Below are 20,191 nucleotides of genomic sequence, written 5' to 3' on the forward strand. Positions count from 1 at the left end.
TAGAGTTTGCATGAAAGGCATTTCACTGTACTTGTGACATTAAGACTTGAAACCTGATTGAAACGTGAAACCGCAGAAACCATTGAGGAAGTGTGACGATGTCACAGGAAGCTAGTTTCCCCTCAATGCCCCCTTCTCCCCCCTCTCTTCTCCCCTTCTTCTCTCCCCCTCTCTTTTCCTCTCCATCTGTCCCCCTCTCTTCTCCCCCCTCTCTTCTCCCCTTCTTCTCTCCCCCTCTCTTTTCCTCTCCATCTGTCCCCCTCTCTTCTCCCCCCTCTCTTCTCCCCTTCTTCTCTCCCCCTCTCGTCTCCCCTCCTTCTCTCCCCCTCTCTTTTCCTCTCCATCTGTCCCCCTCTCTTCTCCCCCCTCTCTTCTCCCCTTCTTCTCTCCCCCTCTCGTCTCCCCTCCTTCTCTCCCCCTCTCTTTTCCTCTCCATCTGTCCCCCTCTCTTCTCCCCCCTCTCTTCTCCCCTTCTTCTCTCCCCCTCTCTTCTCCCCTCCATCTCTCCCCCTCTCTTCTCCCCTCTATCTCTCCCCCTCTTTTCCCTTCCATCTCTCCCCCTCTCTTCTCTCCCCCTCTCTTCTCCCCTCCATCTCTCTTCCCCTCCATCTCTCCTCCTCTCTTCCTACTCTTCTGTGGACAAGATGCAGGTGTTACAGCCCTTAAATCTAGGGTGACCACATTTAAGATACCCAAATGCGGGACAATGGGATGATTTCGAGGAACAGATTAGTAGCCTACAGGAATAAAAACAATTTACGGGAGGCGGGACAAAGGGACAAAATGTGGGACTGTACGTCACAATTAGGGACATGTGGTAACTTTACATGAATCTGATTCACAAAGTTGGCGCCACACACACACTCCTCTTTGACAGGGAGAGAGACATTTCTCAGCCCCTAATTTTAGACATTGTGACGCAGGGACCGAGAGAAGGGATTTTCCCCTGTAATATTTCCACAAATATGTAACAGCATAGGGGTAATGTTCCTGTCTGCAGACTGGTGGTGAGTGTGTGTCATGCTTGTGTGTGTGTGTGTGTGTGTGTGTGTGTGGTGTGTGCTAGGTTAAGTGGGTTAGTGTTGTATTGAGTTAGCCGACACAGCTCTTTCGAGGAAAAAGCCTGACTATCTCAGTTCTGTGAATCGGGATGGAGTGGAGAGGAGGAGGACTGGACTGGAGAGGAGGAGGACTGGAGTGGAGAAGAGGAGGACTGGACTGGAGAGGAGAGGAGGAGGACTGGAGTGGAGAGGAGGAGGACTGGAGTGGAGAGGAGGAGGACTGGAGTGGAGAAGAGGAGGACTGGAGTGGAGAAGAGGAGGACTGGAGTGGAGAGGAGGACTGGACTGGAGAGGAGGAGGACTGGACTGGAAAAAACACTTTCCAAAACAAAACAGCACAGACATGGCTACATAGACACTCATACAGTGTCAATACACTCTGACGAACACCCTGTCTGTTGTCATGGTGACAATATAATATGACACTGTGTATAGATGAACACCCTGTCTGTTGTCATGGTGACAATATAATATGACACTGTGTATAGATGAACACCCTGTCTGTTGTCATGGTGACAATAGAACAGGACAGAATGTGACACATATAAGGTTCCTGGAGATTTGTTGGTGTTTTACTAACGGCTGTGTGTGTGTCTGTCTGTCTGTCTGTCTGTCTGTCTGTCTGTCTGTCTGTGTAGGACTGTCGTCAGAGGTTCCGCGCGGTGCTGGTGGAAGCCACAGTGAAGCTGGATGAGCAGGTGAAGAGGATCGGCAGAGCTGTAGAAGACTCCAAACCTTACTGGGAGGCCAGGAGAGAAGCTAGACAGGTACACACACACACACACACGCGCACACGCACACACACAGGTAGAACCCTTTTGAGTTTGATGTAGAACCCTTTTCACAGAGGGTTCTACCTGGAACCAAAAAGGGTCTCCTATGGGGACAGCTGAAGAACCCTTTTGAGTTCCATGTAGAACCCTTTTCGCAGAGGGTTCTACCTGGAACCAAAAAGGGGTCTCCTATGGGGACAGCCGAAGAACCCTTTTGGGCAGGCTGGGGTTATACAGGCTGCATGGGAGGAACATTTTAAAGAGAACACACACACACACTCAAGGACTTTAAAGCCAGAGGAGAAGTCACATTGCTTCTATTTATAACTCTGTCACACCACCTCTAAATCAGACTGATCACACACTGCTACTCACACACACACACAGAAGCACACACACACACACACACACACTCTCACTCACTCACTCACTCACTCACTCACTCACTCACTCACTCACTCACTCACTCACTCACTCACACTCACACTCACACTCACACTCACACTCACACTCACACAAACACTCACACTCACACACAGTTCTTCTGTCAGCTGGTTGTGAATAGTGTAGATAGAGAGATGAGTGTCTCAGGTGTTAAATCCCTGCATGGGGAAGATACCAGAGCTGAGGATGATGTTAAAGAGTTTACATTGGATTTTATGGTCTGTATATTTGATCATTTCATGTAGGATACCATCAACACCACAGGCCTTTTTGGGTTGGAGGGTTTTTATTTTGTCCTGTAGTTCATTCAATGTAATTGGAGAATGCAGTGGGTTCTGGAAGTCTTTAATAGTTGACTCTAGGATTTGTATTTCATCATGCATCTATTTATAACTCTGTCACACCAACACAGTCCCTCTGTCCCTTTCTGTCAGCTGCTTGTGAGTAGGGTAGATAGAGAGATGAGTGTCAGGTGTTTAACCCATCCTTTATTTAACCTCTCTAATCCGGCGTGTGTCCTCTGCCACCCCCTGCCCACCTCCTACAGCTACTCTGATTGGCTGTCCTCTGCCACCCCCTGCCCACCTCCTACAGCTACTCTGATTGGCTGTCCTCTGCCACCCCCTGCCCCTGCCCACCTCCTACAGCTGCTCTGATTGGCTCCTAGCAGCTATTCACAGACACCCTAGGGGGCTTGGTCCATCCACCCTGGCAACAGCCAATGAGAGAGCATCGTTTCAGTCATTCAACAAATGACTAGCGTGTGTGTCTGCCAACAAAAAAAATGAGCTGACCTGTCTACGCTTTGATGGGGAAGGGTACAAGCAGACAGAGACTGAGTGTCCTAGGTCCACTGTGTCTACATAGCTGGCCAGTCTACAGTATAGAGGGGGTATGTAGATGCCGACTTCAACACGTGAGTGGCAGGATTACTGAGAGGTTTCCGATATGATGGGACACAAACTTAATCTGAACGCAAGGTCTTAACAAGTTTACAAACACCCACATGTAGGCACTTTTCCCCAGTGAGCCCAGTCCTATCTAGCTGCAGCTACTATCTAGCTAGCAGCCCCTATCTAGCTAGCAGCCCCTATCTAGCTGCAGCTCTATCTAGCTAGCAGCCCCTATCTAGCTAGCAGCTCTATCTAGCTAGCAACTCTATCTAGCTGCAGCTCTATCTAGCTGCAGCTACTATCTAGTGTTAGGGTTGCGAAAGTTCAACTGAGATAGGAACAGTAGCACACCTGAACTTGGTTAAAATAATTGTTTAATTCAAAAGTTAATAAATGGCAAATACAATTTCCGTATATACGGGTTCAATGTTTCATCACGCAGGATAAGACAGAGAACTGATTTGTTTCTGACAAAGATAGTATATTACACTCGTGACAGAGGTTAGTTCCCGCTTCCGAGCCGGCCTGTCAGAGTAGAGACTGGGCGTGGTTTAGACTCACCCAGCCTATCGTTGGTGTTGGCACATAAGCTGGTCCCAGCTTCTTTGCGCTTTCTGGTGTCCTTTCGCTGTTGCTGTGTAGATTACGCTCCTTCACCCCAGAGACTGGGGTCAGACAGTTCTATAACATTGTCTGAGATATCTGCACCTGTATACATTGTCCACTGTTCGCTCAAGGCTAACTACAGCTTCCCAGCTTCTTATCTGAGCTAACTGTTACTTCCAGCACACACACATTTCAGACTGATACATTTGTGGCATACACACACATATTTCACACAGTACAGCGCTCTCTTTAACACACACATTTCAGGCTGATATTCATGGTTAGGCCCTGAGCACTGGTAAAAGTGAGAACAATGGAAAATGCAGGTTCACAAGAGTCAGCAAGTCAAACTTTAATGCATAAGAAGCCCTACTAGCCTATAGTTAGTTAAGCATGTCAGCAATTCAAACTTTAATGCATAAGAAGCCCTACTAGCTTATAGTTAGTTAAGCATGTCAAAAAAACTTATAAAACCCCCACAATAGCTAGCAGCTACTATCTAGCTAGCAGCTCTATCTAGCTAGCAGCTACTATCTAGCTAGCAGCTCTATCTAGCTAGCAGCTACTATCTAGCTAGCAGCTCTATCTAGCTAGCAGCTCTATCTAGCTAGCAGTCATATCTTGCTAGCAGCCCATATCTTGCTAGCAGCTCTATCTAGCTAGCAGCCCCTATCTAGCTAGCATTCCCTATATAGCTAGCAGCCCCTATCTAGCTAGCAGCTACTATCTAGCTGCAGCCCCATCTAGCTGCAGCCCCATCTAGCTAGCAGCTCTATCTAGCTAGCAGCTCTATCTAGCTAGCAGCTACTATCTAGCTAGCAGCCCCTATCTGGCTGCAGCCCCTATCTAGCTAGCAGCCCCTATCTAGCTAGCAGCCCCTATCTAGCTAGCAGCCCCTATCTAGCTAGCAGCTACTATCTAGCTAGCAGCCACTATCTAGCTAGCAGCTACTATCTAGCTAGCAGCCCCTATATAGCTAGCAGCCCCTATCTAGCTAGCAGCCCCTATCTAGCTAGCAGCCCCTATCTGGCTGCAGCCCCTATCTAGCTAGCAGCCCCTATCTGGCTGCAGCCCCTATCTAGCTAGCAGCCCCTATCTAGCTAGCAGCTCTATCTAGCTAGCAGCCCCTATCTAGTGTCGGTAGTTGGATTGATTCAATTAATCTCTGTACCTCTTGTTTGTGCTTTATGGGTTCATTCGAGCTAGTCAGATAGCCCCTCCTCATCCATTGTGGGCCACCAATGTGTGCAATGCCGTGGGCATATGCAGAGTCTGTGTAGATATTCACTCTTTTTCCTTTGCTCAGTTCCAGTGCTCTCCTTAGTGCTCTGAGTTCGGCCAACTGGGCTAAGGACTCAGATGGGTCCAATTGCTTTGCTTCTACCACCTCGTATGTTCCTGCCATTCCTCCTTGCTTCACCACTGCATAGGATGCTATGTTACCTTCTCCTGGTGTCTGTGACCTGTAACAACAGCCGTCCGTAAACAGGGTCTCTGCTGTTCCTTCCAATGGGACATTCTGTAGGTCCATTCTGACCTTTACTTGTTTTGCTGCCCTGTCCTCACAAATGTGTGCTTCCCCGTTCCCCATTCCATCAGTCATGTTGGTCACCTCTGTCACATAGGTGATGTGTTTGGCCGTGATCATTTTTGTGATGTTTGATTTCCTTTTGCTCGATAGGGTGAACAGTTTAGAGCCAATAAAGGCGGTCACTCCATGCTCTGTGTTGATTTCCAGAGGGTGTCTCATAACGATATGAGCAGTTTTACCAATTGCCTTTGACAGGGCAGCAATGTGTCTTGCACAATCAGTTTGGCCACATTCAATGTTGTCTAATTGTGCACTGTAGTAATGTAACACTCTTCTCTCCCCCTTTTGTTTCTGATAAAGGATGGAATGAACATACCCATCCTGTTCGGAAACATCCAACCTAAACGGGATAAACATAAATCCTAACACTAGCTAGCAGCTCTATCTAGCTAGCAGCCCTATTTAGCTAGCAGCCCCTATCTAGCTAGCAGCCCTATTTAGCTAGCAGCCCCTATCTAGCTAGCAGCTCTATCTAGCTAGCAGCTCTATCTAGCTAGCAGCTCTAGCTAGCTAGCAGCCCTATTTAGCTAGCAGCCCCTATCTAGCTAGCAGCCCTATTTAGCTAGCAGCCCCTATCTAGCTAGCAGCTCTATCTAGCTAGCAGCCCTATTTAGCTAGCAGCCCCTATCTAGCTAGCAGCTCTATCTAGCTAGCAGCCCCTATCTAGCTAGCAGCCCCTATCTAGCTAGCAGCCCTATTTAGCTAGCAGCCCTATTTAGCTAGCAGCCCCTATCCAGATAGCAGTCCTATCTAGCTAGCAGCCCTTATCCAGATAGCAGTCCTATCTAGCTAGCAGTCCTATCTAGCTAGCAGTCCCTATCTAGCTAGCAGTCCCTATCTAGCTAGCAGCCCCTATCTAGCTAGCAGCCCCTATCTAGCTAGCAGCCCCTATCTAGCTAGCAGCCCCTATCTAGCTAGCAGTCCTATCTAGCTAGCAGTCCTATCTAGCTAGCAGCCCCTATCTAGCTAACAGTCCCTATCTAGCTAGCAGTCCTATCTAGCTAGCAGTCCTATCTAGCTAGCAGCCCCTATCTAGCTAGCAGTCCTATCTAGCTAGCAGTCCTATCTAGCTAGCAGTCCTACCTAGCTAGCAGTCCTATCTAGCTAGCAGTCCCTATCTAGCTAACCCTTCTATTGTTTACTTATGATTCATGTCTGAATTTTCCATTTTCCATATGTGACCTCATTTCTAGAGGAGCCTGATCCAAGAGCTATTCATCTACTACTTATCCTCTCTCCCTCCCTCCCTCCCTCCCTCCCTCCCTCACACTCGCCCTCCCTCCTTCTCTCCCTGCCTGCCTGCTTGCCCGCCCACCCACCCTCCCTCTCTCCCTCACCTCCTCTGACCATCACTCCCTCCCTCTCTCCCTCCCGCCGGCCCTCACACCCGCCCTCCCTCCTTCTCTCCCTCTGACCCTCACTCCCTCGCTCTCTCCCCCTCTGTCTCTCCAGTCACATTCCAATGCGGAGACTAAGAGGAGAGGAGAGGGAGGTTTGGGACCGTAGCTCTTATCAGGAAGCTGTTTATCTGTCTCTCCTTCTCAATTCAGTTTAAATTACATTTAAGGGGCTTTATTGTCATGGGAAACATATGTTTACATTGCCAAAGCAAGTGAAGTAGATAATTAACAAAAGTGAAATAAACAATCAAATGAACCGTAAATATACCCTACTCTACTCTACCCTACTCTACCCTACCCTACTCTACTCTACCCTACTCTACCCTACTCTACTATACTCTACTATACCCTACTCTGCTCTACCCTACTCTGCCCTACCCTACTCTACCCTACTCCACTCTACCCTACTCTACCCTACTCCACTCTACTCTACTCTACCCTACTCTACTATACCCTACTCTACCCTACTCTACCCTACTCTACTATACCCTACTCTACCCTACTCTACTCTACCCTACTCTACCCTACTCTACCCTACTCTACCCTACTCTACTATACCCTACTCTACCCTACTCTACTCTACTCTACTCCACTCCACTCTACCCTACTCTACCCTACTCTACTCTAACCTACTCTACCCTACTATACCCTACTCTACTATACCCTACTCTACTCTACCCTACTCTACCCTACCCTACTCTACCCTACTCTACTCTACCCTACCCTACTCTAGTCTACTCTACTCTACCCTACTCTACCCTACTCTACCCTACTCTACCCTACTCTACTCTACCCTACTCTACTATACCCTACTCTACTCTACTCTACCCTACTCTACTCTACCCTACTCTACCCTACTTTACTCTACCCTACTCTACCCTACTCTAGTCTACTCTACCCTACTCTACCCTACTCTACTATACCCTACTCTACCCTACTCTACTCTACCCTACTCTACTATACCCTACTCTACTCTACTGTACTCTACCCTACTCTACTCTACTCTACCCTACTCTACTATACCCTACTCTACTATACTCTACTCTACCCTACTCTACTCTACCCTACTCCACTCCACTCTACCCTACTCTACCCTACTCTACTCTACCCTACTCTACCCTACTCTAGCCTACTCTACTCTACCCTACTCTAGTCTACTCTACTCTACTCTACTCTACTCTACTCTACTCTACCCTACTCTACTATACCCTACTCTACTATACCCTACTCTACTATACCCTACTCTACTCTACTCTACTCTACCCTACACTACTATACCCTACTCTACCCTACTCTACTATACCCTACTCTACTATACCCTACTCTACTCTACTCTACACTACTCTACTCTACTCTACTCTACCCTACTCTACTATACCCTACTCTACTCTACACTACTCTACTCTACTCTACCCTACCCTACTCTACTCTACCCTACCCTTCTCTACCCTACCCTTCTCTACCCTACTCTACTCTACTTTACCCTACTTCACATAGTACGGGGGTAGTGTACACACACACACACACACACACACACACACACACACACACACACACACACACACACACACACACACACACACACACACACACACACACACACACACACACACACACACACACACACACACACACACACACACACAAACAAAAACACTTCCTGCGGTATGAGCAAGAGAGACGGGAATTCCTGGTGCCTTGCTGTGCCTGTGCTGGGAGATACGTGTGTGTGTGTGTGTGTGTGTGTGTGTGTGTGTGTGTGTGTGTGTGTGTGTGTGTGTGTGTGTGTCCCTTTTAGATGGAGGTAACATTTGGTCAGTGGTTCAGAGAAAGAATGTTTTGCTTTTGCTGTACTACACACACACATGAGAGAGAGGAGGAATCAGGGAGAGAGAAGAGAGAGAGAGAGGAGAAATCAGGGAGAGAGAAGAGAGAGAGAGAGGAGGAATCAGGGAGAGAGAAGAGAGAGAGAGAGGAGGAATCAGGGAGAGAGAAGAGAGAGAGAGAGGAGAAATCAGGGAGAGAGAAGAGAGAGAGAGAGGAGGAATCAGGGAGAGAGAAGAGAGAGAGAGAGGAGGAATCAGGGAGAGAGAAGAGAGAGAGAGAGGAGAAATCAGGGAGAGAGAAGAGAGAGAGAGAGAGAGAGGAGGAATCAGGGAGAGAGAAGAGAGAGAGAGAGGAGAAATCAGGGAGAGAGAAGAGAGAGAGAGAGGAGAAATCAGGGAGAGAGAAGAGAGAGAGAGATGAGAAATCAGGGAGAGAGAAGAGAGAGAGAAGAGAAGAGGAGAAATCAGGGAGAGAGGAGAGAGAAGAGGAGAAATCAGGGAGAGAGAAGAGAGAGAAGAGGAGAAATCAGGGAGAGAGAAGAGAGAGAAGAGGAGAAATCAGGGAGAGAGAAGAGAGAGAGAAGAGGATAAATCAGGGAGAGAGAAGAGAGAGAAGAGGAGAAATCAGGGAGAGAGAAGAGAGAGAGAGAGAAGAGGAGGAATCAGGGAGAGAGAAGAGAGAGAGAGAGAAGAGGAGGAATCAGGGAGAGAGAAGAGAGAGAGGAGAGAGAAGAGGAGAAATCAGGGAGAGAGAAGAGAGAGAGAGAGAGAGAGAGAGAGAGAGAAGAGAGAGAGAGAGAGAGAGAAGAGGAGAAATCAGGGAGAGAGGAGAGAGAAGAGGAGAAATCAGGGAGAGAGGAGAGAGAGAGAGAGAGAGAAGAGGAGAAATCAGGGAGAGAGAAGAGAAAAGAGGAGGAATCAGGGAGAGAGAAGGAGAGAGAAGAGGAAGGTATCAGGGAGAGAGAAGGATAGAGAAGAGGAGAAATCAGGGAGAGAGGAGAGAGAAGAGGGAGGTGCCAGGGAGAGAGAAGAAGAAAGATATGGAGAAAGGGAGAGAGAGCGAGAGGAGTCTGCAACTTCTGCTTGTCTGTCAAAGAGATTACAACGGACGAGAGGAGAAAAACATCTCCCTCCCTCCACCCTCTCTCCCTCCACCCTCCATTCCTCCACTTCCCACTCCCTCCACCCTCTCTCCCTCCACTTCCACATCTCACTCCCTCCACCCTCACTCCCTCCACTTCCCTCCCCCCTCCATCCCGCACTCCCTTCGTCTTCTTCTCTGGTGGTTGGTTTGCTCAAGCGAAACCTGTTAACCCCAAACCTAGAGTGGAGGTGGGAGTTTGGGATGATGGGGGGTACAGTGGGGTCTTAGATAAAACAAGTATTAGAGTGCTATAGAGGACAGGGAGAGAGAGGCTGGGTTTGGGCTATAGAGGACAGGGAGAGAGGCTGGGTTTGGGCTATAGAGGACAGGGAGAGAGAGGCTGGGTTTGGGCTATAGAGGACGGGGAGAGAGGCTGGGTTTGGGCTATAGAGGACGGGGAGAGAGAGGCTGGGTTTGGGCTATAGAGGACGGGGAGAGAGAGGCTGGGTTTGGGCTATAGAGGACAGGGAGAGAGAGGCTGGGTTTGGGCTATAGAGGACAGGGAGAGAGGCTGGGTTTGGGCTATAGAGGACAGGGAGAGAGAGGCTGGGTTTGGGCTATAAAGGACGGGGAGAGAGAGGCTAGGTTTGGGCTATAGAGGACAGGGAGAGAGAGAGGCTGGGTTTGGGCTATAGAGGACGGGGAGAGAGAGGTTGGATTTGGGCTATAGAGGACGGGGAGAGAGAGACTGGGTTTGGGCTATAGAGGACGGGGAGAGAGAGGCTGGGTTTGGGCTATAGAGGACAGGGAGAGAGAGGCTGGGTTTGGGCTATAGAGGACAGGGAGAGAGAGGCTGGGTTTGGGCTATAGAGGACAGGGAGAGAGAGGCTGGGTTTGGGCTATAGAGGACGGGGAGAGAGAGGTTGGGTTTGGGCTATAGAGGACGGGGAGAGAGAGACTGGGTTTGGGCTATAGAGGACGGGGAGAGAGAGGTTGGGTTTGGGCTATAGAGGACTGGGAGAGAGAGGCTGGGTTTGGGCTTAGAGGACGGGGAGAGAGAGGCTGGGTTTGGGCTATAGAGGACGGGGAGAGAGAGGCTGGGTTTGGGCTTAGAGGACGGGGAGAGAGAGGTTGGGTTTGGGCTATAGAGGACTGAGAAAGAGAGGCTGGGTTTGGGCTTAGAGGACGGGGAGAGAGAGGCCGGGTTTGGGCTATAGAGGACGGGGAGAGAGAGGCCAGGTTTGGGCTATAGAGGACGGGGAGAGAGAGGCTGGGTTTGGGCTATAGAGGACGGGGAGAGAGAGGCTGGGTTTGGGCTATAGAGGACGGGGAGAGAGAGGCTGGGTTTGGGCTATAGAGGACGGGGAGAGAGAGGCTGGGTTTGGGCTATAGAGGACGGGGAGAGAGAGACTGGGTTTGGGCTATAGAGGACAGGGAGAGAGAGAGCCTGGGTTTGGGCTATAGAGGACAGGGAGAGGGGCTGGGTTTGGGCTATAGAGGACGGGGAGAGAGAGGCTGGGTTTGGGCTATAGAGGACGGGGAGAGAGAGGCTAGGTTTGGGCTATAGAGGACAGGGAGAGGGGCTGGGTTTGGGCTATAGAGGACGGGGAGAGAGAGGCTGGGTTTGGGCTATAGAGGACGGGGAGAGAGAGGCTGGGTTTGGGCTATAGAGGACAGGGAGAGAGAGGCTGAGAGAGAGGCTGGGTTTGGGCTATAGAGGACAGGGAGAGAGAGAGCCTGGGTTTGGGCTATAGAGGACAGGGAGAGGGGCTGGGTTTGGGCTATAGAGGACGGGGAGAGAGAGGCTGGGTTTGGGCTATAGAGGACGGGGAGAGAGAGGCTGAGAGAGAGGCTTGGTTTGGGCTATAGAGGACGGGGAGAGAGAGGCTGGGTTTGGGCTATAGAGGACGGGGAGAGAGAGGCTGGGTTTGGGCTATAGAGGACAGGGAGAGAGGCTGGGTTTGGGCTATAGAGGACAGGGAGAGAGGCTGGGTTTGGGCTATAGAGGACGGGGAGAGAGAGGCTGGGTTTGGGCTATAGAGGACTGGGAGAGAGAGGTTGGGTTTGGGCTATAGAGGACTGGGAGAGAGAGGCTGGGTTTGGGCTTAGAGGACGGGGAGAGAGAGGCTGGGTTTGGGCTATAGAGGACGGGAAGAGAGAGGCTGGGTTTGGGCTATAGAGGACAGGGAGAGAGGCTGGGTTTGGGCTATAGAGGATAGGGAGAGAGAGGCTGGGTTTGGGCTATAGAGGACGGGGAGAGAGAGGCTGGGTTTGGGCTATAGAGGACAGGGAGAGAGAGGCTGGGTTTGGGCTATAGAGGATGGGGAGAGAGGCTGGGTTTGGGCTATAGAGGACGGGGAGAGAGAGACTGGGTTTGGGCTATAGAGGACAGGGAGAGAGAGACTGGGTTTGTGCTATAGAGGACAGGGAGAGAGAGGCTGGGTTTTGTGCTATAGAGGAAGGGGAGAGAGAGGCTGGGTTTGAGCTATAGAGGACGGGGAGAGAGAGGCTGGATTTGGGTAGTGCTGGAGATGAGAACCAGAGGTTCCCCCTTAGGCAGTAAGTGTTCTCACGGCTCTCCTCAGCTATCTGTTTGGATAACCTCTGACCTTTGAAAGCTCTCTTTATGATAAAGACCCTAGAACTCACACACTGTAGAACTGCTATCACACTATAGATCTGCTTAAACACTCACTCCTATAGTATATATGTGAAGAACACTTCATTAGGGCCCTCAGCCTGCTGGGGGTTATGTATGAACACTTCATTAGGGCCCTCAGCCTGCTGGGGTATATGTATGAACACTTCATTAGGGCCCTCAGCCTGCTGGGGGGTTTATGTATGAACACTTCATTAGGGCCCTCAGCCTGCTGGGGGTTTATGTATGAACACTTCATTAGGACCCTCAGCCTGCTGGGGGTTATGTATGAACACTTCATTAGGGCCCTCAGCCTGCTGGGGGTTATGTATGAACACTTCATTAGGGCCCTCAGCCTGCTGGGGGTTTATGTATGAACACTTCATTAGGGCCCTCAGCCTGCTGGGGGTTATGTATGAACACTTCATTAGGGCCCTCAGCCTGCTGGGGGTTTATGTATGAACACTTCATTAGGGCCCTCATCCTGCTAGGGGTTAAGTATGAACACTTCATTAGGGCCCTCAGCCTGCTAGGGGTTATGTATGAACACTTCATTAGGGCCCTCAGCCTGCTGGGGGTTTATGTATGAACACTTCATTAGGGCCCTCAGCCTGCTAGGGGTTATGTATGAACCAGACTTTTGAAGTGGGTGTAGATCTAACCCATATGGGTGTCTGAAACAGTGTGACTCAGGCCTCGTTTATACCTGCCGCTAACATTTGTCCCGTGTCATGATCTTGTCCACATTCTGATTGGTGCCCAGATTTGTGCCTACACATGATATTATTCAAATGTGTCTGTTATCAGTTCACTGTGTCCACATTGTGACCAGATTTCCTGGTCTCTCCCTGTATGCAAATTATTTGACAGATATTCTTTCAAAAATAACATTTATTTATTTATATTAAGACACATGTTGATGCTGTAAGTTACTAGTGATGTTGGAGGACTGGATCAGGCCGTCTACACCTTTAAGATATCCAGACACAATGCCTTCCTGACTACCTCTGTCCAGATCCGTCTACACCTTTAAGATATCCAGACACAATGCCTTCCTGACTACCTCTGTCCAGATCCGTTTACACCTTTAAGATATCCAGACACAATGCCTTCCTGACTACCTCTGTCCAGATCCGTTTACACCTTTAAGATATCCAGACACAATTCCTTCCTGACTACCTCTGTCCAGATCCGTCTACACCTTTAAGATATCCAGACACAATTCCTTCCTGACTACCTCTGTCCAGATCCGTCTATACCTTTAAGATATCCAGACACAATGCCTTCCTGACTACCTCTGTCTAGATTCGTCTACACCTTTAAGATATCCAGACACAATGTGTTCCTGACTACCTCTGTCCAGATCCGTTTACACCTTTAAGATATCCAGACACAATGCCTTCCTGACTACCTCTGTCCAGATCCGTTTACACCTTTAAGATATCCAGACACAATGCCTTCCTGACTACCTCTGTCTAGATTCGTCTACACCTTTAAGATATCCAGACACAATGCCTTCCTGACTACCTCTGTCCAGATCCGTCTACACCTTTAAGATATCCAGACACAATGCCTTCCTGACTACCTCCGGAGGCGGGCAGGAGGTGTCTTTTAATAATCTACATCTGTCTACAAATATGGGCACAATCAGAATGTGAACAAGATCAGGACAAAGGACACATGTTAGAACCAGGTCTAAACAGGGCCTCTGAAGCAGACAATTGAATGTGAATGACACAGTGAATATGAGACGGTCAGCAACCCAAAAGACAATTGAGACACCACTACGAATGTATCTGCAGCCGACACCAACAAAGACTGTTTGTCTGTTTGATAGAGGCAGTGTTTGTTGTAGGTGGCTTGGTCACAGTCATGGTAAAATGCCTATCTGATTCCCTCACCTCATATCTCCTGCCTACACCCTGGACTATGAAAGCCTGCTGTTGTTATGTACTGGCAACGGGAGCTGGCTGGTGGGCAGCAGTCAGCGCTGCTATTTAACAAACCAGCCGTCAGACAGAAACACACGTACACTGAGTGTACAAAATATTAGGAAAACCTGCTCTTTCCATGTCATAGCTTTCACCGGGATTCACCTGGTCAGTCGATGAGCCCTTATTGATGTTATTTGTTAAATCCACTTCAAACCAGTGTAGATGAATGGGAGGAGACGGGTTAAAGAAGGACTTTTAAGCCGTGAGACAATTGAGACATGGATCGTGTGTCATTCAGAGGGTGAACGGGTCAGACAGGAAACAGAGGGTGAACGGGTCAGACAGGAAACAGAGGGTGAACGGGTCAGACAGGAAACAGAGGGTGAACGGGTCAGACAGGAAACAGAGGGTGAACGGGTCAGACAGGAAACAGAGGGTGAACGGGTCAGACAGGAAACAGAGGGTGAACGGGTCAGACAGGAAACAGAGGGTGAACGGGTCAGACAGGAAACAGAGGGTGAACGGGTCAGACAGGAAACAGAGGGTGAACGGGTCAGACAGGAAACAGAGGGTGAACGGGTCAGACAGGAAACAGAGGGTGAACGGGTCAGACAGGAAACAGAGGGTGAACGGGTCAGACAGGAAACAGAGGGTGAACGGGTCAGACAGGAAACAGAGGGTGAACAGGTCAGACAGGAAACAGAGGGTGAACGGGTCAGACAGGAAACAGAGGGTGAACGGGTCAGACAGGAAACAGAGGGTGAACGGGTCAGACAGGAAACAGAGGGTGAACGGGTCAGACAGAAAACAGAGGGTGAACGGGTCAGACAGGAAACAGAGGGTGAACGGGTCAGACAGAAAACGTAAGCGCGCCGGTTTGAATGTGTCAAGAACTGCAACGCTGCTGGGTTTTTCACTCTCAAGAGAGTTTCCCGTGTGTATCAAGAATGGTCCACCACCTAAAGGACATCCAGCCAACTTGACACAACTGTGGGAAGCGTTTGAGTCAACATGGGCCAGCATCCCTTTGCAACACTTTCTCTACCTTGTAGAATCCCTGTTGAGTTGCGGCTGTTCTGAGGGCATCGCAATATTAGAACGGTGTTCTTAATGTTTTGTCCACTCAGTGTATATGTACACACACACAGACACAAAGAGGTTGATGGAAGAATAGAGTGGGAGGAATAAATTACAGAAAGAAATGAAGGGGGATGAAAACAGGTCTTTGTGATGGAAATTAGTTTGTTTTTGAGTTTGAGCATCATACTTGTTTGTTCAGTTTGTTGAATAATCTGTTTAATTACTCACTCTCTCTACCCATCACTCTCTCTACCCATCACTCTCTCTACCCATCATTCTCTCTATCCATCACACTCTCTACCCATCACACTCTCTACCCATCACACTCTCTACCCATCACTCTCTACCCATCACTCTCTACCCATCATTCTCTCTACCCATCATTCTCTCTACCCATCACACTCTCTACCCATCACACTCTCTACCCATCACTCTCTTTACCCATCACTCTCTCTACCCATCACACTCTCTACCCATCACACTCTCTACCCATCACACTGTCTCACACTCTCTACCCATCACACTGTCTCACACTCTCTACCCATCACTCACACTCCACCCATCACACTCTCTACCCATCACTCACGCTCTACCCATCACACTGTCTCACACTCTCTACCCATCACTCACTCTCTACCCATCACACTGTCTCACACTCTCTACCCATCACTCACTCTCTACCCATCACACTGTCTCACACTCTCTACCCATCACTCACTCTCTACCCATCACACTGTCTCACACTCTCTACCCATCACACTCTCTACCCATCACTCTCTCTACCCATCATTCTATCTACCCATCATTCTCTCTACCCATCATTCTCTCTACCCATCACTCTCTCTACCCATCATTCTCTCTACCCATCACTCTCTTTACCCATCACTCTCTCTACCCATCACTCTCTCTACCCATCATTCTCTCTACCCATCATTCTCTACCCATCACTCTCTCTACCCATCACTCTCTCTACCCATCACACTCTCTACCCATCACACTCTACCAAGCACACTCTCTACCCATCACACTCTCAATCCATCATTCTCTCTACCCATCACAGTCTCTACCCATCACACTCTCTACCCATCACACTCTCTACCATCACACTGTCTCACACTCTCTACCCATCACACTCTCTACCCATCACACTGTCTCACACTCTCTACCCATCACACTCTCTACCCATCACACTCTCTACCCATCACACTCTCTACCCATCACTCACTCTCTACCAATCACACTCTCTATCCATCACACTCTCTATCCACCATTCTCTCTACCCATCACACTCTCTACCATCACACTGTCTCACACTCTCTACCCATCATTCTCTCTACCCATCACACTCTCTACCCATCACTCTCTCTACCCATCATTCTCTCTACCTATCATTCTCTCTACCCATCACTCTCTCTACCCATCATTCTCTCTACCCATCACTCTCTCTACCCATCACTCTCTCTACCCATCATTCTCTCTACCCATCATTCTCTCTACCCATCACTCTCTCTACCCATCACTCTCTCTACCCATCACACTCTCTACCCATCACACTACCAAGCACACTCTCTACCCATCACACTCTCTATCCATCATTCTCTCTACCCATCACACTCTCTACCCATCACACTCTCTACCCATCACACTCTCTATCCATCACTCTCTCTACCCATCACACTCTCTACCATCACACTGTCTCACACTCTCTACCCATCACACTCTCTACCCATCACACTGTCTCACACTCTCTACCCATCACACTCTCTACCCATCACACTCTCTACCCATCACACTCTCTACCCATCACTCACTCTCTACCAATCACACTCTCTATCCATCACACTCTCTATCCATCATTCTCTCTACCCATCACACTCTCCACCATCACACTGTCTCACAGTCTCTACCCATCATCCTCTCTACCCATCACACTCTCTACCCATCACACTCTCTATCCATCATTCTCTCTACCCATCACACTCTCTACCCATCACACTGTCTCACACTCTCTACCCATCATTCTCTCTACCCATCATTCTCTCTATCCATCACACTCTCTACCCATCACACTGTCTCACACTCTCTACCCATCATTCTCTCTACCCATCACTCTCTACCCATCACTCTCTCTACCCATCATTCTCTCTACCCATCATACTCTCTACCCATCAGTCTCTCTACCCATCATTCTCTCTACCCATCACTCTCTCTACCCATCATTCTCTCTACCCATCACACTCTCTACCCATCACACTCTCCACCCATCACACTCTCTACCCATCACTCTCTCTACCCATCACTCACTCTCTACCCATCACACTCTCTACCCATCACACTCTCTATCCATCACTCTCTCTACCCATCACTCACTCTCTACCCATCACACTCTCTACCCATCACACTCTCTATCCATCACTCACTCTACCCATCACTCACTCTCTACCCATTACACTCTCTATCCATCACTCACTCTCTACCCATCACACTCTCTACCCATTACACTCTCTACCCATCACACTCTCTACCCATCACACTCTTTACCCATCACACTCTTTACCCATCATTCTCTCTATCCATTACTCTCTCTACCCATCACACTGTCTCACACTCTCTACCCATCACTCACTCTCCACCCATCACACTCTCTACCCATCACTCACGCTCTACCCATCACACTGTCTCACACTCTCTACCCATCACTCACTCTCTACCCATCACTCACTCTCTACCCATCACACTGTCTCACACTCTCTACCCATCACACTCTCCACCCATCACTCTCTCTGCCTATCATTCTCTCTACCCATCACTCTCTCTACCATCACTCTCTCTACCCATCATTCTCTCTACCCATCATGCTCTCTACCCATCACTCTCTCTACCCATCATTCTCTCTAACCATCACTCTCTCTACCATCACTCTCTCTACCCATCATTCTCTCTACCCACCATTCTCTCTACCCATCACTCTCTCTACCCATCACTCTCTCTACCCATCACTCTCTCTACCCATCACTCTCTCTATCCATCATTCTCTCTACCCATCATTCTCTCTACCCATCATTGTCTCTACCATCACTCTCTCTACCCATCACTCTCTCTACCCATCACTCTCTCTACCCATCACACTCTCTACCCATCACACTCTCTACTCATCACACTCTCTACCCATCACACTCTCTATCCATCATTCTCTCTACCCATCACACTCTCTACCCATCACACTCTCTACCCATCACACTGTCTCACACTCTCTACCCATCATTCTCTCTACCATCACACTCTCTACCCATCACACTCTCTACCCATCACACTGTCTCACACTCTCTACCCTTCAACCTCTCTACCCATCATTCTCTCTCTACCCATCATTCTCTCTCTCTCTCTATCCATCATTCTCTCTACCCATCACACTCTCTACCCATCACACTGTCTCACACTCTCTACCCATCACACTCTCTACCCATCACACTCTCTATCCATCATTCTCTCTACCCATCACACTCTCTACCCATCACACTCTCTACCCATCATTCTCTCTACCCATCCCTCTCTCTACCCATCATTCTCTCTACCCATCACACTCTCTACCCATCACACTCTCTATCCATCACACTCTCTACCCATCACACTCTCTACCCATCATTCTCTCTACCCATCACACTGTCTCACACTCTCTACCCATCATTCTCTCTACCCATCATTCTCTCTCTCTACCCATCATTCTCTCTCTCTCTCTACCCAGCATTCTCTCTCTATGTCTCTCTCTCTCTCTCTCTCGCTCTCTCTTCTCTCTCTCAATTCAATTCAATTCAATTCAATTTGCTTTATTGGCATGACGTAACAATGTACATATTGCCAAAGCTTATTTTGGATATCTACAATATTAAAATGAGAATCAAAATTGTCAACGTGACAACAGTAACAACTATTACCAAGTGTCAAAATAACCATACATTCAACAATAACAATAAGCATACAGTAGAGTACATGTGCACGTTGATTGGTCGTCAGACACTGTCCCTCAACTTATGGCAGGCAGCAATGTAGTGCGCTGCCAACCCACAGCTCTCTGCGTCCTCCCCCAACAGGACGGGGAGCCTACTCTCATCAAAGAGGTCTTTGAAACCTTGAATAAGGGTTTCAAATTTGGGGAAATGACACTCTCCAATTGTTTTATATTTTTGACATTTAGTCAGGAAATACAGCTCCGTATCAGGTTCTGTTGTTGTGCAGTGGTTGCACAGCCTTTCCTCTACAGGGAGCCAGGATTTCCTGTGTCTACCCTTCTCAATGGCAAGGCTGTGCTCACTGAGCCTGTACTTTGTCAAGGTTTTTCTAAGGTTTTGATCAGTAACCATGGTCAAATATTTAGCCACGGTGTACTGTCGATTTAGGGCCAGATAGCACTACATTTTGCTTTGTGTTTGTGCTTGTGTTTCCCAATAAGCAATATAGTTTTGTTTTGACTGTGTTGTAATTTGGTTTATTCTGATTGATTGGATGTTCTGGTCCTGAGGCTTCAGTGTGTTAGTAGAACAGGTTTGTGAACTCAGCCCCAGGACCAGCTGGATGAGGGGACTCTTTTCTTTGCTCAGCTCTTGGCATTGCAGGGCTTGGTAGTGATATGAGGAGAGGGTCACTGTATTTTAGATGTTTCCAAAACTTAATTGCTATTTTTTTAGTTTTTATTATCAGTGGATATTTGCCTAATTCTGCCCTGCGTGCATTATTTGTAGTTTTCCTCTGGACAAGTAGGAGAATCTTACAGAACTCTGTATCTTTCTGCATCTCTCTCTGTCTCTCTCTTTCTCTCTCTCTCTCTTTATCTCATCCCTTTCTCTCACACATGCATGTGTGT

The 20,191-nt window shown here is 48.6% G+C and overlaps 1 protein-coding gene across 1 annotated transcript in view; it reads left to right on the plus strand.

Moving 5' to 3' along the window:
* The window catches only part of LOC129830747 (SH3 domain-binding protein 5-like), a 46,140-nt gene that overhangs the window by 21,111 nt on the left and 4,838 nt on the right, over window positions 1-20,191 (plus strand). Inside the window, exon 3 of the mRNA XM_055893437.1 lies at window positions 1,700-1,828. Within this exon, the coding sequence (XP_055749412.1) occupies window positions 1,700-1,828 (129 nt within the window). The remainder of the gene's footprint in view (window positions 1-1,699; window positions 1,829-20,191) is intronic.

The sequence above is a fragment of the Salvelinus fontinalis genome, chromosome 32 (genome assembly GCF_029448725.1).
Source record: "Salvelinus fontinalis isolate EN_2023a chromosome 32, ASM2944872v1, whole genome shotgun sequence".
Lineage (NCBI taxonomy): Eukaryota > Metazoa > Chordata > Actinopteri > Salmoniformes > Salmonidae > Salvelinus > Salvelinus fontinalis.